Below are 25,390 nucleotides of genomic sequence, written 5' to 3'. Positions count from 1 at the left end.
TCTTATCTTAAAAGCTACATCTGAACATATGCTTACCTTTCACAGTTTGGCCCTGCATAATTTTCTTTGCACCTACAGCGCACCACTCCATTTTTTCTGTAACAGGAATCTGCAAAGCTAAAAATGGCAACAAAAATGCATTCTCAAAGACAGTAAACACTCATAGATATGATCTGCTTGCTGCAATCCTATATAGTACTGTGTGCTGTATGGTTTGTGATGATTACAGATTGAGATTTTTTTTCACATTTGTATTTCATGCTGACAATGATGCATAACTTTGGTGGTATATTATGCTTTTAAACTGACTTATTTCTAATGGGCAAACCAAAGAGGTTTGGGGGTGCAATAATTTACTGGACTTGGTTCTAAACAATTTTTGTGTGGGCTGCGATGACTCCAAGACTCAGACTACAAATTCTTCCCTCACTATGGGTTCTGTAGTATGACATTATACTTACATAATACAATAGTGTGATTTAGCTTTATAAATTGTTATAGTCCATTTATAATTGATTATACCAATAATGCTTAAACGCTATTAAAATGATATCTTTTGCTGAATAGTTCAGATAGCAGCTGTATGATTTTTCTGTTATAATAATGCACACTATAAGTAATCTGTATTCATGGTATGTTACCCTGCGGCAATTTTTTATTTTGAGAGTTTGTTTTTCTAATTATAAAGCATTAATATTAATAGTTTTGGAAACAGAATTTATAGATAGCCTTGGGGATAAAAATGTTTTCTCTGCCAACCTACAAAGCTACAATAAATATCCTGGTTGGCATTCTGTTAGTCAGTTACAATGTCGTAAGTAACAAGGTCATCTGCTTTATATTCTCATTTGTGATTGCAGCACACTATTGCCACATAGCAAACGACCCTGAGACCCACCTTAAAAGCTAGTTAGTGGCTTAGAGTGATGGAGATCTATGCTGCTGGTGAGCAGGGCACTTCATGATGGTGTGACCAGCTTCCTCCCACCAATGAGTAATGCTTAGGCAAATTGTGGCAGGTCCTGCTATTGCTCCATGCAGCATCACTTGCTGGGAGAAAGTGCTGGTCATGTCATCCTGCAGCACCCTGCTTGCCAGCAGCACAGACTTCTAATGCTCCACAAGTTGTCCAGGAACACTTGGCCTCTCTAAATGAATTCAAGTCCCCAGGGCCAGATCAGCTACACCCAAGAGTACTGAAGGAACTAGCGGAAGTTATTTCAGAACCACTGGCAATTATCTTCGAGAGTTCTTGGAGAACGGGAGAAGTCCCAGCAGATTGGAGGAGGGCGAATGTGGTCCCTATCTTCAAGAAGGGAAAAAAGAACGACCCAAACAATTACCGTCCGGTCAGCCTCACATCAATACCAGGCAAAATTCTGGAAAAGATCATTAAGGAAGTGGTCTGCGAACACTTAGAAACAAATGCGGTCATTGCTAATAGTCAACACGGATTTACCAAAAACAAGTCATGCCAGACTAATCTGATCTCTTTTTTCGATAGAGTTACGAGTTGGGTCGATACAGGGAATGCTGTGGATGTAGCGTACCTGGATTTCAGTAAGGCCTTCGACAAAGTCCCCCACGACCTTCTGGCAAACAAACTAGTAAAATGTGGGCTAGACAAAACTACGGTTAGGTGGATCTGTAATTGGCTAAGCGAACGAACCCAAAGGGTGCTCACCAATGCGTCGTCTTCATCATGGAAAGAAGTGACAAGTGGAGTGCCGCAGGGCTCCGTCCTGGGCCCAGTTCTGTTCAACATCTTTATTAACGACTTAGACGAAGGGTTAGAAGGCACGATCATCAAGTTTGCAGACGACACAAAACTGGGAGGGATAGCTAACACTCCAGAAGACAGGAGCAGAATTCAAAACGATCTTGACAGACTAGAGAGATGGGCCAAAACTAACAAAATGAAGTTCAACAGGGACAAATGCAAGATACTTCACTTCGGCAGAAAAAATGGAAATCAAAGATACAGAATGGGCGACGCCTGGCTTGACAGCAGTGTGTGCGAAAAAGACCTTGGAGTCCTCGTGGACAACAAGTTAAACATGAGCCAACAATGTGATGCGGCTGCTAAAAAAGCCAATGGGATTCTGGCCTGCATCAATAGGGGAATAGCGTCTAGATCCAGGGAAGTTATGCTCCCCCTCTATTCTGCCTTGGTCAGACCACACCTGGAATACTGTGTCCAATTTTGGGCACCACAGTTGAATGGAGATGTTGACAAGCTGGAAAGCGTCCAGAGGAGGGCGACTAAAATGATTAAGGGTCTGGAGAACAAGCCCTATGAGGAGCGGCTTAAAGAGCTGGGCATGTTTAGCCTGCAGAAGAGAAGGCTGAGAGGAGACATGATAGCCATGTACAAATATGTGAAGGGAAGTCATAGGGAAGAGGGAGCAAGCTTGTTTTCTGCTGCCCTGCAGACTAGGACACGGAACAATGGCTTCAAACTACAGGAAAGGAGATTCCACCTGAACATCAGGAAGAACTTCCTCACTGTGAGAGCTGTTCGACAGTGGAACTCTCTCCCCGGGGCCGTGGTGGAGGCTCCTTCCTTGGAGGCTTTTAAGCAGAGGCTGGATGGCCATCTGTCGGGGGTGCTTTGAATGCGATTTCCTGCTTCTTAGCAGGGGGTTGGACTAGATGGCCCATGTGGTCTCTTCCAACTCTACTATTCTATGATTCTATGATTCTATGAGATGATTGATTGGGCCTTTAGGGTGAGTTTCAGGAGCAGAATGGGGAAATGATGAGTAGCTATAACATTATGGCTACCTGTTTGATGCTGGATCTTGGCCCTGTTTTGAAATCTAAACTATATGTCTGTGGAATTACACAGATAGCACAATGAGACATGTGAACCACATGCTCCATTGTTTCGGGATAATTCTCAGGTTGTGAACTTTGAAGGGATTGCAGGGGAGCAGAGATGTATTAGTCTCATGCTGCAAAACCCAGCACATCTTTGTAGCCAACAGTTCTGCTGGTTTCCGTGTTAGTAGGGTGATAAATCCACTCTGGGTTTTAGACCAAACTTTCAAGGAGCTATCCAAGGTGGTAAACTATATTCCCAAAACAGAATCATTACCTTGGATAGCTGATTTAGTTCAGACTAGAATCTGTACTTAATTCATAAGTCACTTACAAAGGACTATTATAGTACAAGAATGGGGCCCATTTTATCAGGGGCATGGAAAAGATAGGTATGTATGTAATCCTATCCCCTGCAAGGAGGAATCGGGTATGTTTATTGATTTTCATACAAATAAAAGAAGGCACCTGTAATTTTGGCTTAAATTTCACTTTTTCATCTGTACTTTAAAGATAATATTCTTCAGAGTTAAGATGTCGGCATCTATTTGTCTCACTTGGAGACATTTATATTCAGTGCTACTTCAAACTGAGATTGTCATGAGAAACAATTTTCACACATTGCATTCTGCAACATTTCAATGACACAGTTCCACTCTTTACTAATTTTACACAGGTTAATTCCTTAGCAAATTAGAAGAAAACTTTATTTTGGACAGAAGAACAAACCAAAGGTATTCCCAAATGTCTATGGGAAGGTTTGTTGTGGGGAAAAGCTTGCTTATAAAATTCAAAGATAATTTTTATTTTAAAAACTCCAATTACATTTGATATTGGCTAGAACAGCTGGTATTAAGTTGTTCCAAGAAATGATAACTCCTTTAACAGGACCTCTTGTACAAGTTCCCAGGGTATTAGATATGGATATAGCTTGGCCAGACTAACAAAAGAAAACAAAACAAAAAATACAATCCACACAGATGAGTCCCAAGAACAACTGTGTATATAATGAATCTGCCAGCTTAGACATTTTGATACACTATTGGCTAGACTTTACAAATCCCTTGGCTCTGTTTTTCATATTGTTAACTCCCTTGATACAAAGTGGGACGGAAAGCATGCTTTCTCCAAAACTTTTAGGATATTATGTCCAATTCTGATTTCACTTTTCTAGTAATATCCTGTTCATATCAAGATTAAAGAAGAAAAGGGGAATGTGATTATTAAAATAGAAGTTTGTTTTATTATAGTCCCTGGTGTCCTTTAAAAATGTATCAGATATCTATATATAAGACAATGGTCTGAATCCCAACTAGAAGACACTCACAGGATTGATATATTTGCTAAATTACATCTAACATAAATTACATCTAACAATTGATGTAATTGATTTATGCCAGCTCAGATTAACCAATAGGATTCAAACTATGTTGGATCTTCTGGGGATGCTGATTTGACAACTCAAAAGGAAACTGTAGTCAAGAAATTGGAGGAAGCACAAATGTGAAAAGGCAGCCATGAAGGAACGAGATAAAACATCAAGGGTAAAAGACATAAAATTAAATATAAAAGAATAACCCAGGCCACAGTATTTTTAACTTTTGTGTACGGTTGTGAAAGCTGGACAGTGAACAAAATCGATAGGGAGAAAACAGACTCATTTGAACTGGAGAAGAGTTCTATAGATACTGTGGACTGCTTAAAATATAAATGTATTCATCATAGAGCAAATTAACCCTGAACTCTCATTAGGAGCAATGGTGACTAAACTGAGCTTGTTGTATATCCTGAGACAATGTGACTTGCTGGAAAAGGCAATAATGCAATACCCTAAAAACACGAGATCCTGAATGATCTTGGAAGCTAAGCAGGGTCAGTATTGATTAGTACTTGAATTGGAGGCAAAAGGAACAGACAGAACACTTATCAGTACTCCTTGCCTAAGAAAACCCTATGAAATGCATAGGGTCACCATAAATTGAAAGATGACTTAAAATTGCATGCACGCACACACATAAAATGGAAGGCAATTGGGAAACTCAGATAAGGAAACCATAGTCCAGAATTTGCAAGACCAGAGCAGAGACTTTTCAATGTCTCTCATTCATAGGGTTGCCATATGTCAAAGTCAACCATTTGTTACACATGTTGGTAGTAGGTAAGAGGCTGTGTGGAAATGGGATGCTGCAACTGAGATTACAAGCTACATGGATAAGATACAGCAATTGAAAGGATCAAAACACTGGGTGCAGTTCTGTATAGGCACTAATCCTGTTTGGAAATGGAATAAAACAAACTGGTTTTGCTGTGCAGCGGTGGCCATAGTTTCCACTGATTGAAGATCCAAACCAGATCCAGGAAGTGCAGTATCTATGGCTAGAAAGCTGCTGGAAAGTGCAGGGGTTTCCACTGAGATATGATGGAGCACATATCCACATCAGTTTGGAATCATCCCAGTTTCAAGCCCTGCATGGGATATACTCTGATCAGCTGCAGTGCATTATCTGGCCTGTTCAAGACTTTCTCGTGAGTTTTTAACACCGTGTTTCTAGCTCAATGTGTCCTGCAGTGCACATTGGGAGTATGCATTTTGTAGACACCCTGACCTCAAGCTGCCTTGAACCTGCATTATAGCACCTGTGTCAAAACAGTTTCCTTGATAAATCCATTCTCCTGTAATCTGTTCTGCAATGGGGAGATGAGACTGGGTGATATATCAAGTAACTGTTCATGTTGCCCAACTCTTTGCAAGAGCGATGGCATCTATGCTGCAGGGAAGAGGAGAAATAATTGATAGCAGCATTCTCCTCCATCTCTATGATCAAAGCCTTCCACTGGTAGAAGGCACAAGCTGAATTCTGGCCAGTAGGGACATATATTGTTCTGCCACTGATTAATGTTCACTAAATTGCAAACTAATGAGGAAAAGGCAGCAGGAAGTATGCTGTGATTTAGAGATGGTATTTGCAAATTTGCATGAGATACAGCAACATGGAAATTTGGCTGGCTTCAATGAACCAGAACAGCTTGCCCTTAGTTTAAAGATATTTTTCTTTAGAGAAAGTCAGCTAATTACACATTCTGTCACTTTTGTATCTGTAGTTTTCCCTGTAATTACTGTACTGAGTCCCCTGTCTCTCCATTTGTAACTTGTAGGTCTATTAATCTCACTATAAGCTCATTAAAAATCCAATGGGGAATATAGGTATATACATTCATAAAAATCAGAACAGGTCACACATGTTGCTATTCTCTTTTCCTCCATAAACACAGTCCCCAAGTTACATCCAACTTACAAACAACTCATAGTTAAGAATGAAGGTGAGACAACAGGAAGTGGGAGAAATCTACCCCATGGAAGGGACATTCACTCTTGGAAGAGTTATTATTATGGGAAAAATGTGTCTCAACTGATGCTTTATCTCCAGTCCTTGTCTCCACAACAAGCCATTTTTTTCAAAATCCAATTCTCACAGGGACAGAAAGTGAGGTGAAATCTTCTGAACAGGGACAAAGACAGCAAAACAAACACCACAGGGGTGTCAACGTTTCCCTATGCTATCCAAAACTTACATAGATATTAATAATTGGCTAGAATTTCACTTAAAAAGGTACCTATTCTGACTTACAAACAAATTCAACTTACAAACAAACCTACAAAACCTATCTTGTTTGGGGGACGGCTTGTATACATGTGAGCATTGTCACCGGGATATTTATTTGTGGAACTGTATACCTAATTATGTCATGAAATATATATCTAAGGGAGAAGGGAAGAAAAGATTTTTGTTTTACAGAGACTATAACCCAGGGGTCCCCAAACTTTTTTAACAGGGGGCCAGTTCACGGTCCCTCAGACCATTGGAGGGCCGGATTATAGTTTTTTTTAAAAAAAAGCTATGAACAAATTCCTATGCGTACTGCACATATCTTATTTTGAAGTAAAAACAAAAACAAAAAAGGAACAAATACAGTCTCAATGTTAATAATAATAATAATAATAATAATAATCATCATCATCATCATCAAAATAATAAAGAGGGTTGGAAGAGACCCTTTGGGACATCTACTCCCTCCCCCTTTTGCTTTTGTGCATCACATCATAATCAAAGCACCCCTGACAGATAGCCACCCAATAACAGCAACAACAACAACAACAACACCACCATAATAAACATGGTTGGAAGAGACCCCTTGGGCCATAGAGTCCAACCCCTTTCTCCCTTTGTGAACCAAAACATAAAGCACCCCTGACCAACAACAACAACAACAACAATAATAATACACTAAAAATCAGGGTTGGAAGAAATTGCTAGCCTTCAAGAAAAATGAATCCACGACAGGGCTGCAAAGGAGGGAGTCTGTGTGGCAAGATAAAACGGGAGCCCTCTACCTTTTACCACAGGCATGCCCCTATTGTTGTTTCGCCTCCTCCATTGCAGGAAGGCGCATACCAGGTGAGGGAGGAGGAGGAAAAGGAGTGTGCGAGGTGAGCGAGGAGGCAGGAAAGGCACGCATCTTTCCCTCCTCTCTCGTTCTGTGCAGGCCTTCCTCAGCGGTAGCGAGGAGGAAAGGAGGAAAGGCCCACGCCTTTTCCTCGCCCCGTGAGGCCCTTCCTCGACAGCGGGAAAGTTGTGTGCGTGACGAGGAAATGGCGTGCGCCTTTCTCACTTCTCTCACCTCACGCGCACCTTTCCCACTGCCTTCCTCGACGGCACATGCCTTTTCCTCGCCTCGTGCAGCTCTTCCTCGGCGGCAGCAGCGGGAAAGGTGAGTGCAGGGCGAGGAAAAGCCATGCACCTTTCCTCCCTCACCCTGCGCTCACCTTTCCCGCTGCCTCCCTCAGCAGCGGCAGCGGGAAAGCGCCCCACGCAGCGGGGGAGGAATGCCTTTTCCTCCCCCCGTGCAGCCCTTCCTCGATGGTGGGAAAGCTGCCCCTGGGGTGAGGGAGGAAAGCCGCACACCTTTTCCTCGCCCCGTGCGGCCCTTCCTCAGCAGCGGCAGTGGGAAAAGTGCCTGTGGGGCGATGGAGATAAGAAAGGCATGTGCCTTTTCCTCCTTCTCCACACTACATGCACCTTTCTTGGCGGAGGAGGAAGGAGCCACCACCGCGGGGGCCGGATAAATGGCTCCGATGGGCCGGATGTGGCCCGCGGGCCGTACTTTGGGGACCCCTGCTATAACCCATGACCTTCCCAACATAGTTCTGCAAGGTTTGCAAAGCGCATAAACTCATGGGTAAAACAAGCCTTAAACAGTGCAATGGTGGAGTGTAACAATAGGAATAATTAATTAAGCAAATAGAACAATAGTAAAAGCCCTCAAGAGAAAATAAAGCATTCCTGCATCCCTCTTCAGTTTAAGAGATAAAAATCGCTTATGGGTTAAAATTGAATTCACAATGAAATTTAAAGGAAAAAGAAATGTTTGTTTGTACCTCATAAATATTCAGATGATTGAAATCCATGTTGCTATTGTCTGGTAAATAATGTGCTGTGTCACAGTTCAAGGATAAACTGTGTTAAACATAGTTCAGTCTAAAATATATATTCTCCCTAGCACTTAGTTCAAAATGATAACTCTTTCATTGGGTTGCTCTTGCGCTATATGATCTCTGTTTCAAAAAGGCATTGACTTGAAAGATTAGGATATGTTTGCCTGATGGTGTCCTACATGTAGGGCACCATTGAGTTAAACTGCTGAGCTGCTGAACTTGCTGACCAAAAGGTCAGTGGTTTGAATCCAGGGAGTGGGGTGAGCTCCCACTGTTAGCCCCAGCGTCTGCCAACCTAGCAGTTCAAAAACATGCAAATGTGAGTAGATTAATAGGTACCGCTCCGACGGGAAGGTAATGACTGGCTCTTTGGCTTAGAAGTGGAGATGAGCACTAGTCCCCAGAGTCAGACGCGACTAGACTTAATGTCAGGGGAAAACCTTTACCTTTACCTTGCCTGATGGTGCCCTGCGTGTAGTTTCAAGTTATCTGTCAGTTTATGTTGACGCCATGAATTTCATAGGTTGTTCGTAGGCAAGGAATACTTAGCGGTATTTTTGTCAGTTCCTTCCTCTGAAATGTACCTGGTATTTTTTGGTGGTCTCCCATTGAAGTAGAGCTGACCCTGCTTAGCTTCTAAATTCAGACAGGATCTGGAGTCTTCTGATGCCCTAGATCCCAGGTTTAGTACTGCAGCGCACAACTAAGACAGCAATAATAGCCATTGAAAAAGGCAAATGACCAATTCTTCTGCAGGACACACCAGCAGTATATACAAAAAGTAGGGCACATTTAAGCCTAAACCCTGTTGTTCTGATTAAAGTCAGAACTAAAGTTAAGGGGTTGACCATCATTATTATTGACTCATCATTCAATAATTGACTGAATACATCTTCTTGAGTTGAGACTAACCAACAAGATGCCAACCAATATAAATAAAATACTAATTATACAGGATAGTTGAATAATAAACCATAACACACATCAATATCAATCTGTGACAAATACATATGTAATAAAACAACAGAACTATAAAGAATAAATAGGAAATGTCAATGATATGGAGGCTGCATATATTTAACAGCGAATGTACATAATTCCCATTTCTGCAATATAGTTATATGGAAGCAAGTAAAGAACACTTGTAAATGTTTTTGAGAAGGAGAGATGCTTAACACACAGGACACGATTTCTGAGAAAACAACAAATCAATGTTTCCTTACTTTTTGTGTGTGAAAAATCCAGTTATGCAATAACACCCCCCCAAAAGAGTAACAAAGTACAACAAATAAATACCATGTTTCCCCGAAAATAAGACAGTGTCTTAAATTAATTTTTGCTCCCAAAGATGTGCTAGGTCTTATTTTCAGGGGCTGTCTTATTTTTCCATGAAGAAGAATTCACATTTATTGTTGAACAAAACAATGAACATTTATTCTATACTGTACAGTAGTTGTCATCACAAACCAGCATAACCAGACAAACTGTGAATCCTATCAAGAATTTCTTGTTACTACCAATATTTCCATGTACAACAATCTATGGTACGTACATGGAGTTATGTTTGATGGGCATGCTTCCAAACAAAAACTTTGCTAGGTCTTACTTTCAGGGGAGGCCTTATATTTAGCAATTCAGCAAAACCTCTACTAGGTTTTATTTTCTGGGGATGTCTTATTTTAGGGGAAACAGGGTAAAATTGAGCAAAATTTTTCATAATCTTGCCAAGCAGGAAGACAATTCATTCTTACAAGCAGAAGTGAAATAAGCAAAGATTTATGTCCCTTATTTATGTGCATGTTCTATTACTCTTTGGGAATATGTACAGTATATTATGCAATCCCATATCTATGAAAAATCACTGTAGGTGACACCTATTTCAGATAGCTCAGGACTGAAAGGGATGGAGACACTAATATGTCTGTCATATTGGGTTAACTTAGAAAAATGCTTGCATCTTTTTAGAACTGTTTGCCTTAGTTTTAGGGATTTCCCCCCAGAAAAACAAGCTGACACAGCAGACATTACACTAGCATGTCTCATTCCTTTCTGAGACTTAAGGCCAAGGGGTTTTTGGTAGCAAGGAAAGGGGACTGGTTTGTTTACATGGAAAGAGTCTGTAGGTGTCCAGTTTTGATGCCTGGCCTGGAAAGATAGCCTAAATATTGGCTATGAATGTTAGCTGGATGTAGAGCTGGCCCTAGGTAATTTTCAAGAGTAGGCGAACAGAATTTTGCCCCCCCTGAATTTGCCCCCCCCCAAAAATTTTGCCCCCCCCAAACCAATCGCTCAAAAAAATACTAATAATATGTGCACAGACAAATATTAATAATATATTATTATCACAACAACTATATACTATTAATATTAACACATTCATAATATATTATCACTAATAGTAGTATTATATTCATATTCATAATACTAATAACAGTACATGAGACAATTATCAATAATATATTATTATTCATAATAATACACTATTATTATTAACACAGTATACACATATGTGCATGTGGGTCTACATATGTGTGTGTGTGTGTGGCTATATAATGTGTGTTGATATAGAATGTCTATATGTGTATCAACAGCAATATGTGGGACTACATCTGTGGACATCCTAGATAGACAGAAAAACAGACAGAGTGTATATGAGTATATATATAGAAAATATGTGTCCTAAGGATGATAATAATTCATCTCGTTTGCTGTGTCATATTCTGTCTTTGTGTCAATAATAATAATAATAATAATAATAATAATAATAATAATAATAATAGGACCATTTTGACTTTCTGGAAGGTTTCTGGTAAGCAGGAAGGTTCCAAAGCGACCAAAGAAGAGCTGCCCGTGCCTTCCTCCTTCCACTCGCATTTAGGACCCAGGGAGAGCTGTTGGGCACGGAGGAGCCCAGTGCACCTGCGCGGTGTCGGAGCTGGAGAAGGAAGGCACAGGCAACCCTTCCTTGGTTGCTTTGGAGCCCAGCAATGAAGTAGACCAAGTTGGCGCCACCCTCCCGGGACGATGGAGCCCCTGGGATGATGGCGCCACAGGCAAGTGCCTAGTTCACCATATGGTTGGACCGCCTCTGGCTGGATGGAAAGCCACCTCAGAAGATGAACAATGTGTGGTGACTGGACAGTCTTTAGGATAGTATATAGACTGTATGAGTGCTAAATCCAGGACCTCCATTCTGTTCAAATTCTGGTCTGTTGGAGGTGTGGAACAAAATTGTATTTCTTTCAATAAAGCTGGATCCTTGAGTCAGCAGGAGCTGTAGCATCTGATTTTTGGGACATCTAGCCTTGTTTTCAAAGACTGTATTCCAAAGACTCATGAAGAATTGTTCCTTTTCACTCGCCTTTGCACGTTAATGTTACTGTTAAACTATATCTGAAATAGATTTCACACCCAAACTTTGCCCACAGTGATCTGTATCAGCTGTGTGGATCAGTGTGTATACTATTGACATTGGATTTGCTAAAGCAATGTCTGAGCTCCTAGATAGGAGCCACATGGTTTTATAAACCATCTCAGTGCTCAGAGTAGATACGTAGAATGAGTCTACAGAACAATCAAATCCACAGTTCACTTGTTTACTTGCTGAATTTGCCAATGAGAGTGAAAATAAAGGGGAAGCAAACAGCAGCATATTCTCAAACTGCCTATAAAAATAAATACTCGTAGGCTAACATGATCTTATTCCTTGTTAACAGTTTCCCCTCCCTCAGGAGGCCCAATGACATCTGAACAAGAGAATGCTTAGTAGCAGAAGGGACAGCTGTAGAGCCAATGACATAAAATACATTTCCATCTAGCATTTACTTGGCAAGCAGTGGTAAAGGGCAAGGACACGGTTGGCAAAAAGTGGGTGCACCCCTGGTGACATCACCCAGGTAGCCATCAGGACATTTTTCACAGTGGTCTCCAGTGGTGTTTCGTTGACAATCCTGTAATTAAAAGAGATGGGGTCGGGGAGAAAACAAACAAAAAAGTGGTTTTAGTATAGGAAAGAATGCCTATTTCCAACCTAACATTAGATTTCAGCAAGCGCCAGGGCAAGCAGAATGCAAAAGCCTTGTGCATGTTAGTTAACCAAGCTCTTCCAGATACTGTCTCATTAAAATGAAAGGGTTTTGTAAGTGGTTGTGCGTTGCCAGTGGAGATATCCAGAACAGCAATGCTTGTTGGCTAGTTTGAGAATTTCACAACGCATCCAGCAAGATTAAGGCTATCTCCGAAGGCATGAAGCCAGTCCTGACTTGCTGAATGCAACCCTCGTATTCCCTGTCATCAGAGAGGTTGCTAGTATTCAGAGCTGTCCATAACGGAATGTACTTCAGATAAAAATTCATTTTCTTGATGCTTGTTCAGAGTCAACTTGATTTATTAAAGAATTACTCATGTAATAGAGTTCCAAAAGACTGTACTGCAGTTTAGGTAATTGGTCATTGTCTGTCTATCTATCCATCCATCTATCTATAATTTTTAATTATAAAAATATGATAACTGATGGAGCATCTCCAGGAAAAAAACCCCAAGAGAAAAAAAACCCAAGACCTTACAAGCAACGAGAGATTGGTATCAGTTATGTTGTTTAGAATTCAAATGTTCAAAATCTCTGATATGCTGATACATTTCAACAAACCAATCCTTTAGGTCAGGGAACTGGTGCAGTACAACTTCAAAGAGAAATAAGAAGGATATTGACACTATGAACAAGGAAGCTTCTCTTCCAACTGCTTTTCTGCCTAATAGGAGAATGGCCTCTGTCAAATTTCAGTCATGTTGATTGATAAATCTGTTTTGTGTCATTCTGTATCAATGGAGGGTGCTTTAAAATGCATGGAAATGTGTATATCAGCAGAAAATGAAGTAGGTATTTTTGAATTGTTTTCTTATACAAAATGGGTTTATAAATATATTTTATTGGTCCTTGGGATATTGCTGGACTACGGTTCTCAACATTCCTCTCCATTAGAATTTCTGGAAAGAACTCATGGGAACTGCAGTCCAATAACATCTGGAGAGCTGTATTTTGCTCATCCCTGATCTAAAGTATATTTCTAAGTATATTTTATCTTAGAAAAGGAATTTTAAATACATATAGGTATGCTTGGGAAAAAATGAGAATTGCATTGCAAAATTGAGGATGAGAAATTTGAAATAGTCAAACTACAAACATTCAGGTAGGAGGAACAAAGACCAAATTCCTCAAGTCAAATGATCACATTTTTGTTTTCAAATCAGGAAAGCAGAAAGAGCAATTTAAGTAGGTTTTTGAGGGGCAGTTTGTTGGGGGCACAGATGCATTCATAAAAGAAACTCACACAGTCAGGCCTGTAGCTTGGGGGGGGGGGGTTAGGGGTTCACCCCCCCCCCCCCGAAATTTTTCAGATTAAAAAAAAAACCTAGTTTATTCATGAATTTTAACTGGTTAACCAAATCCCCATGCTAAGTCTATGAGACGCAAAAAATTAAGAGTCCCTCCAGGCACTATCTCAAGCAGATATTGACAGGCCTGTAGCTGTGTGTGTGTGTGTGTGTGTGTGTGTGTGTGTGTGTGTGTTAGGGGTTCAACCCCCCCCCCCCCCCCCGAACTTTTCAAAACCCCTCCCGAAATTTTTTTCTGGCTACGGCCCTACACACAGTTAAAGGAAAGCTCATGTTTAAATCAAATTTTGTTGTGGTGCCTTCATTCTCTAGTGGTGGCAATTACATAATTGTTAAATAGTTATTAAATTGAATTAAACATTAAATTCAATGGCAAGGTCAAGGTCAAGGTCCACTATTTCCAGATTGACTTGGAAGATGAAAAATGGATTGGGATAAACCATTCACAATTCAGTGGGTAAGGAGGTGAATGTACTAAACCTGATTAACAGCTGGGGTATAGCAGTTTTCAGTGGCCGATGTAAAAGTGTGTAGAACCTTGAAGATTCTTTCTGCACACAGCATCGTATCTAAGGGTACATCTACACTGTAAAATAAATGCACTTTGACAGACCTTTAACTGCCATTTCTCAATGTCCTGTGTATTAATACTTGATTAAGAAACGGTTTATTTTTAATTAAGCCATGAAACATTGACTACATACATTAATTTTATGGTTGCATGTATAAGGCAAAGGCAATTATTACTTTCTGTGCATGCATACAAATATGATGCTTTATTTGCTAGGTATCCTTCAAGAAATTTTAGACTCTTTGTGTTTTTTAATAGTATTTCCCATTTTAGATAAAATTAATTTGAAAAGTTGAGCTAATAAATAAAACAATATGATACATTAGATATATCTGTTTTAAAAACTATTTTATAATGCTCAAAGCTCTTTTGGCAGTTTATTTATTTATTTATTTATTTATTTACAGTATTTATATTGCGCCCTTCTCACCCCGAAGGGGACTCAGGGCGGATTACAATGAACACATATATGGCAAACATTCAATGCCAACAGACAACAACATTCAGTTTTAGACAGACACAGAGGCATTTTTTAAAATCTTTCCAGCTTCACGATTCCGGCCACAGGGGGAGCTGTTGCTTCACCATCCATTGGTGGCTGTTCTTCCTCTTCTTTTCCTCGTGAGCAGTTTTATGGTGTTGTAGATTAGTTAAATTAGCCTCCCACATAAAACGTCCCTAAATTTTCCCTACTTGACAGATGCAACTGTCTTTCGGGGCTGCTAGGTCAACAGCAAGCCGGGGCTATTTTTTTTTTATGGTTGGAGGCTTAACCCGACCCGGGCTTCGAACTCATGACCTCTCGGTCAGTAGTGATTTATAGCAGCTGGTTACTAGCTAGCTGCGCCACAGCCCGGCCCCACAGTTCACAAAAGAAGAGGAGAATAGCATTTGCAGATTTAGTAACCAGGAAATACTACCTACCAGACAAACTCCAGATCCATCAAGGCACTTAAAGGCATTGTTGTTGCACTCACAAGGGCTGCATTGTCCTGAAAAAGTTTGGAAAAACCCTTCTTGGCATCTCTGTAATAAAAACACAGGAAAAATATTGAATACATAACTTCCTGAGTAGACTACTGCAATGTGCTCTATGTGGGGCTGCCCTTGAAGATGACTGGAAAGTTACAGCCAATGCAAAAAGCTAATGGCAAGAATGCTGACAAAACTACAACACAAAATCTTATAACACTATTTTTAAAGGAATTGTACTGGTTGCCAATCCACTTCTGGTCTGAATCAAGGTGGCAATTGTGACAAAAAAAGCCTGAAACAGCCTGAGATCTTAATATTTGAAGATCTCAGGTTATCGTAGCAATATTAATATCCCAGAGATCTTGTGATACAATGAAGACTTTTAATAAAAAGAACAAATGAACAAATATTCAATAAACAAATATTTTTTCAATAGATTATTATGTATTCTGTCTTTGATTGATTTTGTTTTACAGCACAGTTTTGCATAGGGCACAGAAGATGTCATGTGTCTTACTTTAGAAGTACACTATTTCTGTTGGAAAGACTGTCAAAGCAATTTTCTCAGAAGTTTCCCTTTATTTGAAGATCTGTTCTCTCCATGTCCATTCAAAGACAAAGAATAACAAGTTGGCAAATCAGAAGCTTAAGGCTACTCATCAACACTTAGCTCCTGAAGAGCAGATGAAAGAGACAAAGAGATCAGTTTTTCCTACAATAATGAAAAATATTGTATTTCTATCTTCTAATTTTCAAATGGAGTCTACCCTCCAGTAACTTAAACCTATTATAGCCAATTGCTAATAACAAGGGAGCAGGAGACGACGGGATCCCAGCTGAGTTGTTTAAAATCTTGGAAGGTGATGCTGTCCAGGTGATGCATGCCATATGCCAGCAAATATGGAAAACACAAGATTGGCCATCAGATTGAAAAAAAATCAATTTATATCCCCATACCAAAAAAGGGAAACGCTAAAGAATGCTCAAACTTCCGTACAGTGGCACTTATTTCCCATGCCAGTAAGGTAATGCTCAAGATCCTGCAAGGCAGACTCCAGCAATACATGAAGCGAGAGTTGCCAGATGTCCAAGAAAAGGCAGTGGAACGAGAGACCAAATTGCCAATATCCTCTGGATAATGGAGGAAGCCAGGGAGTTCCAGAAAAACATCTAATTCTGCTTTATTAACTATTCTAAAGCCTTCGACTGTGTGGATCATAATAAACTATGGCATGTTCTTGGTGGTATGGGGATACCAAGTCACCTTGTCTGTCTCCTGAGAAATCTGTATAAAGGCTAAGTAGCCACAGTAAGAACATACCACAGAACAACAGACTGGTTCAAGATTGGGAAAGGAGTACGGCAGGGCTGCATACTTTCACCCTACCTATTCAACTTGCACGCAAAACACATTATGTGACGTGCAGGGCTTGACGATTCCAAGGCCGGAGTTAAAGTTGCTGGAAGAAACATAAACAACCTTAGATATGTAGATGATACCACTCTGATGGCCGAAAGTGAGGAAGAGCTGAGGAGCCTTATCACCAAAGTGAAAGAAGAAAATGCAAAAGCTGGGTTACAGTTAAACATCAAGAAAACCAAGATCATGGCAACTACACCTATTGATAACTGGCAAATAGAAGGAGAAAACGTGGAGGCAATGGCCAACCTTGATAAAATAGTGAAGAGCAGAGACATCACACTGGCAACGAAGGTCCGCATAGTGAAAGCAATGGTATTCCCCATAGTAACCTATGGTTGCAAGAGCTGGGCCATAAGGAAGGCTGAGCGAAGGAAGATAGAGGCTTTTGAACTTTGGTGCTGGAGGAAAATCCTGAGAGTGCCTTGGACCGCAAGAAGATCCAACTAGTCCATCCTCCAGGAAATAATGCCCGGCTGCTCACTGGAGGGAAGGATATTAGAGGCAAAGCTGAAGTATTTTGGCCACATCATGAGAAGACAGGAAAGCTTGGAAAAGATAATGATGCTGGGGAAAATGGAAGGAAAAAGGAAGAGAAGTCAATCAAGGGGAAGATGGATGGATGGTATCCTTGAAGTGATTGACTCGACCTTGAAGGAACTGGGGGTGGCGATGGCCGACTGGGAGCTCTGGCGTGGCCTGGTCCATGAGGTCACGAAGAGTCAGAAACGACTATGCGATTGAGCAGCAGCAGCAGCAGCAGCCAATCTTATTCTCTAGGGAAGCAGAGAATGAGCCTGTACCCTCTTCTCTATGACAGCCCTTTAAGAATGCAAATGTGCCACTCCTTAGTGTTCTCTTCACTGGGCTGAATATACCCAACTCCTTCCATCTTTTGCTATTTTTTCTTCTTCTCTATCTTTGTTATGACCCTACTTGCCTATCTCTGAGTCACTCAAACTTGTCTATATACTTCTTAAAATGAAGTGCCCAAAACTGAACATAGTACTCTAGATCAGGACTTTTTGAACTTTTCCACTTGAGTCCTTCTTTGTTCTGAGAAATGTTTACATACGGTAAATAAGTATACAAAATAGGCATTAAAATCACATGTTTACTGATAAAAATCCACATTTGCAAGGCTTGCTAAACAGGCTAGTTTTCCTTTTTATGGAGTACAGCTGAAGCATCTTCTGCAGATTCCACTGTAAACACCACACAATAGATTTGTTTAAATGTCTAAAACAGCCACAATGTGACATTCAAAAACCTTTTACTGTTGCCAAGTTTTTTGTGACCTCAGCATTGAGCTTAAGGGTCAGGACCCACAGTTTACTAAGCAGTGCTCTAGATGAGATCTGACTAATACAGAATATAGTGGGACTATTACATCAAAATCAAATCAGTGCATACTATTGGTATTCAAATTTGTTCTTTTCCTTTGTGATAGTCCATAAGTGATCATTCCTTGGTTGGGGAAGTTGGCAGGCGTACAGGAATGGATGCACGAGGAAGAAATGGCAGAGCAGTTGCTCCTGGACTGACAGATCTGCCAGAGAATTGGTGAGAAGGTTGAGGAGTGGAAGGAAGAAGTGATAAAGTGGTCACGGGAAATATGGGATAGTAGTGAATGGGCAGTGTTTCTTGTATGATTGAATGATTGCAAAGTTAGGGGGAAAGACACAAAGAAAATGGTGGAATTTGATTGGATATCTACAACTGGCTGGATCTACACTGGAATATAAACCAGTTTGAAACTAAATTATATGGGTCTACGCTACATTATATGGCAGTGTACATTCAGCCCTTGGCTTTGAATTTTAAGTACTAGTAGCCTGACACCTTTGTTGTTGTTGTTGGTTTTTTTTTTGCAATGGACAAACCCATTGGGTTGAAGCATAGGTGAGTTGAAATTTTAAAAAATAAATGTAAAGTTCAGATATTCTAAATATCAGATATTCCATATTATTATGAGAGCATATTTCATAATGCTGGCTTCTGCTTCTTTTCTTCAGAGGAAAAAAAGATTTTCTGTCTAATGCTTGTAGCACCAGAACAATGCATCTGGCCAAACAACCTGAGTGACCTAATGTTCCTTGGTGCATCAAAGAATTGATTGCTGTGTGCTTGCAAGCAGGGCCGTAGCCAGAAAAAAAATTCGGGAGGGGTTTTGAAAATTTCGGGGGGGGGGGGGTTGAATCCCTAGCACACACCTCTCCCCGCTACAAACCTGTCAATATCTGCTTGAAATAGTGCCTGGAGAGACTCTTAATGTTTTGTGTCTCATAGACTTAGCATGGGGATTTGGTTAACCAGTTAAAATTCATGAGTAAACCAGGTTTTTTTAATAACCTGAAAAATTTTGGGGGGGGGGGAGGGTTGAACCCCTAAAACCACCCCCTTGCTACAGGCCTGCTTGCAAGTGTAATCAATTTTGCAAGCCACACTTGCTCTCCCTGTTGCATGAACAACATTAACCACAATTCCACTCACTGCCCTGTGTCTGAACTTTAAAAAGCTGTTGGTGGGCTGAAATATGAAGTTCATGTATTCATTTTTGTTTTTGAGGATTAAAATATTTATTGGCTATAGAGGTCAATCCAAGCCCTTAGGGTGGGATTTTTCCCCAGCCCATAGATGGGAAGGCCAGTTTATTTAACAGTTGTTTTACTAATCACTATAAACTCTTGAAACCCAGAAACATATTTTATATTGTTTGGACACCTGCATTTTGTTTGAAGACATAAGACATCTGCACCTCAATAATATCAAAGCGATGACTGTTGCATTCAAATGTTGTTGTTCCTAAACCAGACAATAAGTGGAATGATTTCCTCTTCCCCTCTAGCTTTCTTATCTTGCACCAGCATCACTGTGGCACAGTCAGTGTGAAGCTGAGAATTAATGAGACAACAAAACAGCCCATAAAAATGAAAGGAAGGGTCATGGTCAAAGCAGAGGCAAAGCAAACTTTGACATGAAACAGGAAATGTGTGAGCTGCAAAGTACTTTTTAAACATTTCAGTGTGGTTTGGAACCAAGTGTGCTCTATTCTCTAACAGATAGGATCTCCCCGCCTTCCCAAGTCCATCATGTAAGACTGTAGATCAGATGTGATCTTCTTATCTCCCATTTTCCACTTGTGCTTATCAGCTGATTCTGTAAATCCCAGACTTCACAATCCCATCAACACAACTCACAAGTTCCAAGAATCCTAAAACAGGATGCCTGAGGACTTGGTTTTGAATTTGAGTATATGGAAGCTTCCATCTCAGACCAAACAATTTGTATTTTATAAAGTGGCTACTATTCACATACTTATACTGCTTTAAAAAAGCAATTCAGAGAGGCCATGGCATGCCCCAAGAGCCATTCTTACTGCCGCACACTGTTACTTTATCTGCTAATGACAGCTTCATGTGTTCTTGAAAGCATTATGAGACAAAGCTTCCAAAGAAGCTCACACTTCTTTCTGGCCTTCACATCTCACAAAGAAGAGTATTCACTTTCTTGCTTTGGAAAAAGTACACCCAGTTTCCACATGAAGCTGACTCTTGTGTTTCTATTTAAGGGAGAGATACTCTTTTATCCTCTTTGCATTTTTAACTGGAAATGCAAAGTGGTTTTGATTTACTAAAATTCCAGCAAACAATTCAAGGAAGACTATTTGGAACATTGCAGAATATTTATACATTCATACTGCATTCCTCAGGCAGTACTGTGTTTTATTATTATGCTAAGCTAAAATAAAAATACAATCATTTGAAAGAGGGCTTGGTAAATAGTTAAAAAATACTATGGGGGATGGAAATATATCTTTTAAAAGTAGGCATTTTTGAAATGCTTGCTTCTGAGAACTGACTCACATGCTTTCATGTTTTCAAATGGCATATTTATTTTATTTTTAAAGGTTAAGCTTTATTGAAAATTCTAATATATAACAACACTAGCTGTGCCCGGCCACGCGATGCTGTGGCGAAGTATGGTGGTATGGGAAATAAAGTATTGAGGAATTGGTGGTAGTTAAGGTCAAGGGTAAAGGTTTTCCCCAGACATTAAGTCCAGTCGTGTCTGACTCTGGAGGTTGGTGCTCATCTCCATTTCTAAGCCGAAGAGCCGGCGTTGTCCGTAGACTCCTCCAAGGTCATGTGGGATGACTACATGGAGCGGCGTTACCTTCCCGCCGGAGCAGTACCTATTGATGCACTCACATTTGCATGTTTTCGAACTTCTGGGTTGGCAGAAGCTGGGGCTAACAGTGGGGGCTCTCTCCGCTCCCCCAATTCAAACCTGTGGCCTTTCGGTCCAGAAGTTCAGCAGCTCAGCGCTTTAACACGCTGCGCCATCAGGGGATATTATTTCCTAAAGGTTGTGAATATACAATATTTCTGATTGGTTTTTTTTGTTTGTTGGAGGCAAGTATGAATGCTGCAATTAGGAAAAATGATTAGGATGTAATGGCCTTGCAGCTTTAAAGCCTGGCTGTTTCCTCCCTGAGTGAATTTTTTGTTGGGAGGTGTTAGCTGGCCCTGATTGTTTCCTGTCTGGAATTCCCTTGTTTTCAGAGTGGTGTTGTTTGCGATATTTTATGTGCTTCTACTGTCTGTGGTCCTGAGAAAACAGAGGATTTTCCAGACTTTGATGATGGGAATACTTTGTTGGGAGGTGTTAGCTGGCCCTGATGGTTTCCTGTCTGGAATTCCCTTGTTTTCAGAGTGGTGTTGTTTGCGATATTTTATGTGCTTCTACTGTCTGTGGCCCTGAGAAAACAGGATTTGCCAGACTTTGATGATGGGAATACTTTGTTGGGAGGTGTTAGCTGGCCCCGATTGTTTCCTGTGTGGAATTCCCCTGTTTATTTACTGTCCCGGTTTTAGAGATTATATTGTTCTGCATTATTCTATCCCAGTAATTATTTCATATTAAAGAAGAATCTCACTTATCCAACATTCGCTTATACAATGTTCTGGATTATCCAACGCAGTCTGCCTTTTCATAATCAATGTTTTTGTAGTCAGTGTTTTAAATTCATTGTGATATTTTAGTGGTAAATTTGTAAATACAGTACAGTAGAGTCTCACTTATCCAACATAAACGGGCCGGCAGAACGTTGGATAAGCGAATATGTTGGATAATGAGGAATTAAGGATAACCCTATTAAACATCAAATTAAGTTATGATTTTACAAATTAAGCACCAAAACATCATGTTAGACAACAAATTTGTCAGAAAAAGTAGTTCAGTACACAGTAATGCTATATAGTAATTACTGTATTTATGAATTTAGCACCAAAATATCACGATATATTGAAAGCATTGACTACAAAAATGTGTTGGATAATCCAGAACGTTGGATAAGTGAGACTCTATTGTAAATACTACATAGCATTACTGCGCATGGAACTACTTTTTCTGTCAAATTTGTTCTATAATATGATGTTTTGGTGCTTAATTTGTATAACGATTACCTAATTTGATGTTTAATTGGCTTTTCCTGAATCCCTTCTTATTATCCAACATATTCACTTATCCTACTGGCATGTTTACGTTGGATAAGTGAGACTCTACTGTATATTGATAATCTTAAATTATCTGCTTAGAACTGGATTATATGAGGCCCCTTCTTCACAGCTGTATAAAATGCACACTGAAGTGGATTATATGGCAGTGTGGAGTCAAGATAATCCAGTGCAAAGCAGATAATATAAGATTATAAATGGGTTATATAGCTGTGTGGAAGGGCCTTGAGTCTACACTGCCATATAATCCAGTGCAAATTAGATAATCTGTGGAAGAAGTCTAAGTGAGGCCTAAATCTGCCTGTCCCCTAACTGAAACCTGGCTGTCCCTTGGTTGCTAGGCAACCAAGTGGGCAGAGATTAGCCCTCTAAACTGGCAGCAATTGGATAAAAAAAATTATTGCTCTCCCTCTAATTAGGACTTTATTTTTCTTTTCTTTTTGTTGTATCAACCTAGAGGCGTGGATGATGGGTTATGTTGTCAAATTTTGAGGTTGGGGGGCCTGTACTTTTGTTGTTTTGTGAATTGCCGTGATGCCATCACTCTTTTATATATATAGATATAAGGAGAAAAACACAACACAAACTAAAACTACCTTGTTGTTGTGTGTTTTCTGGGCTGTATGGCCATGTTCCAGAAGTATTGTCTCCTGACATTTCGCCCACATCTATGGCAGGTATCCTCAGAGGTTGTGAGCTTTGTTGTGAGGTCAATATACCTCACAACCTCTGAGGATGCCTGCCATAGATATGGGAGAAACGTCAGGAGAGAATACTTCTGGAACATGGCCATACAGCCCGGAAAATGCACAACAACCCTGTGATTCCAGCAATGAAAGCCTTCACCAACACATAAAACTACATGTTTGTTTTAGATGTCTCTGAAGAAATAATTAAGTGCTTAGGATATCTATTAAACAGGGGAAAAGAAAGCCTTCCTCCAAATATGTATTAAAATATACATTTTATTGAACTATGAGATATTGATGATAGATCTCTAGCTGTATCATCTCTCACTGTTGGCTTTCTTTACCTGGTCATGGTAGAGACCCGCTGTTAACTACAAGAGCATTATATGGATTTTACAGAGGTACATCATGACAGATACTGAAGCCACAGCCCAAGCTGAATTCAGAAATGAAGGATGCATATCAAGAAACAATTTTCAGTAATTTTCATGTCTACCATGTGCGGGTCTTTTGTTAATGTTATTGATCTCAAATACTGTATTCATTGCATGAGCAAGCCATTCCAAATCACTTTAAACTGCAAGAGTTATTGGAAAACTTCAGAGTATAATCATTGGGAATATAGATATTATTTACTCTGGTGACATATTTGAAATGCCCTGTCTCTCCCAACTCAGTGAAACCTTCTATACACTTGTGACTTGTGATGTGTTAATGGTTCATGCTGTTTTTGAAGCAAAAGAATTGACCTATAGTGGCTTCAGTCTGAAGTTTCTTCACCCCCAGTTTCCATATCTGGCAAAATGTACAAATGGCTGGTTTTTAACACAAGTGCCTAGTAACCTCACCCATTTATGAGCTGTGGAGAAGTCAGTGCTGAGTGCTTTCTAGTCATTCTTCCAGTATCATTTTCAAATCACATTGTGAAGCAGGTGATTCAAAGAGCAGATAAAAATATTGCTCATAATTTGTCCCCCCTTTTTTTGTGTCAGGAGCGACTTGAGAAACAGCAAGAATTGGCCGTCTGCAAGGACATTGCCCTGGGGACGCCCGGACGTTTGATGTTTTACCATCCTGTGGGAGGCTTCTCTCATGTCCCTGAATGGGGAGCTAGAGCTGACAGACGGGAGCTCATCCTGCTCCCTGGATTTGAACTGCTGACCTGTCAGTCAATCAGTCGTCCCAGGACAAGAGTTTAACCCATAGCACCACTGGGGATTTTAAATAGGCACAAAATGAACACTAGTGAATATGGTTTGGCATATTTTTTATTTGACTTAAAACTCAGCAGGTGTCGTTTAGTGTATTGTTCGTATTAGTTGTTATTCTTTAAATGTTTTGATGCCTCTTTCTATTAAAATAGTTAAGCAATTTTGCAATAATTACAATGTGCAAAGTAAAAAAACAGCATTAGAAACAATGTATCTATAAATATTAAAGATATTGGTAGCTAGTAAGTAACTGCTAGGTGCTTCTCAAGATTATCTGTAGTCCTATGATACATTTCTACTGCTGAAGCTAAGCACGTCAGGATTTGTAAATGGCTGAGTTCAGAAAAATCACACTTTGGGCAATAAATCCCTGCATCTTTAAAGAGTATACTCACTGAGGAACCTGAGAGTTGTATTTTTCAGTTTGTGGAGCCTGAGGATGTAGGCATTAGGCAGGTGTCCTTGGAGAAGCAACAGCCAACAAATGTGCGCCAGCTCCTTGCCCTCCCAGGCTTATTATACTGGCCAGAGTGGGACTGACTGTTCAAGTGAAGAGGATAGTCAGTGCTTTCTTACAACAGAACAGAGATCCAAGGAGGCAGTTTTGATGCTTTTGATGCCCTCTATAATGGAGTCCAACATATCATTTGTTTTATCATTTTGAATAGTTTAATTCTATTTTAATTTCAATTCTTATATTTTTAAATTATATTGTTCTTTTAAATTATGAACAATCTTACATTCCACTTTTGGAACACATTAGGATACTACTATTACTGCTCCTCCTCTTATTGTAGTCCAAAATACTAATTTTTCCAAGCTGTGGTTAGCTGTCTGGATGAAGACCCTTGTGAGCTCGTTGTAAATTGAAAAGCATGTAGTGTGCTACTGATAAGTTAATAACAATAGGATCAAAGCTATCAATTGCTATGCTTCAATTACTTCCTTGTACAGACACAAAAGTTAAAATGTAATCCTCTCTCAGACAAAACCTCTGCCTGAAACGGAGGCCTCTAATCTCTACCTGTTCTCATGCACTGGAGACGCTTGTGGCAAAAGATACAGCACTTTACAAATCTGGGATTTACTGTCAGTGAAAAACCCTGAATAAATGAGCCCTGACTGCTTTCGCATGCTGATCCTCTCCATTTGATGCCATGGCTCTGAATGACTAAACATGTCAGAAGTAAGAAGACAGAACAGCTGCTTTCTGTTTGGTTGGAAAGGCAAGGTTCTACATATCTACTTTTATGGTAACAACTAGCTCATTTGATTTTTTTTATTGTTGGTTCTTTAA

The 25,390-nt window shown here is 40.0% G+C and overlaps 1 protein-coding gene across 1 annotated transcript in view; it reads right to left on the bottom strand.

The window, feature by feature from the left end:
- The window catches only part of lama4 (laminin subunit alpha 4), a 111,971-nt gene that overhangs the window by 69,630 nt on the left and 16,951 nt on the right, over positions 1-25,390 (bottom strand). The window contains exons 2-4 of the mRNA XM_062979900.1: positions 15,204-15,305; positions 12,140-12,264; positions 37-117 (exon numbers count right to left, since the gene is read on the bottom strand). Of these exons, the coding sequence (XP_062835970.1) occupies positions 37-117; positions 12,140-12,264; positions 15,204-15,305 (308 nt within the window). The remainder of the gene's footprint in view (positions 1-36; positions 118-12,139; positions 12,265-15,203; positions 15,306-25,390) is intronic.

This window comes from Anolis carolinensis, chromosome 1 (assembly GCF_035594765.1).
Source record: "Anolis carolinensis isolate JA03-04 chromosome 1, rAnoCar3.1.pri, whole genome shotgun sequence".
Lineage (NCBI taxonomy): Eukaryota > Metazoa > Chordata > Lepidosauria > Squamata > Dactyloidae > Anolis > Anolis carolinensis.
Note: the sequence above shows the minus strand (reverse complement) of the source record. Positions and strands in the feature narration are given on the sequence as shown.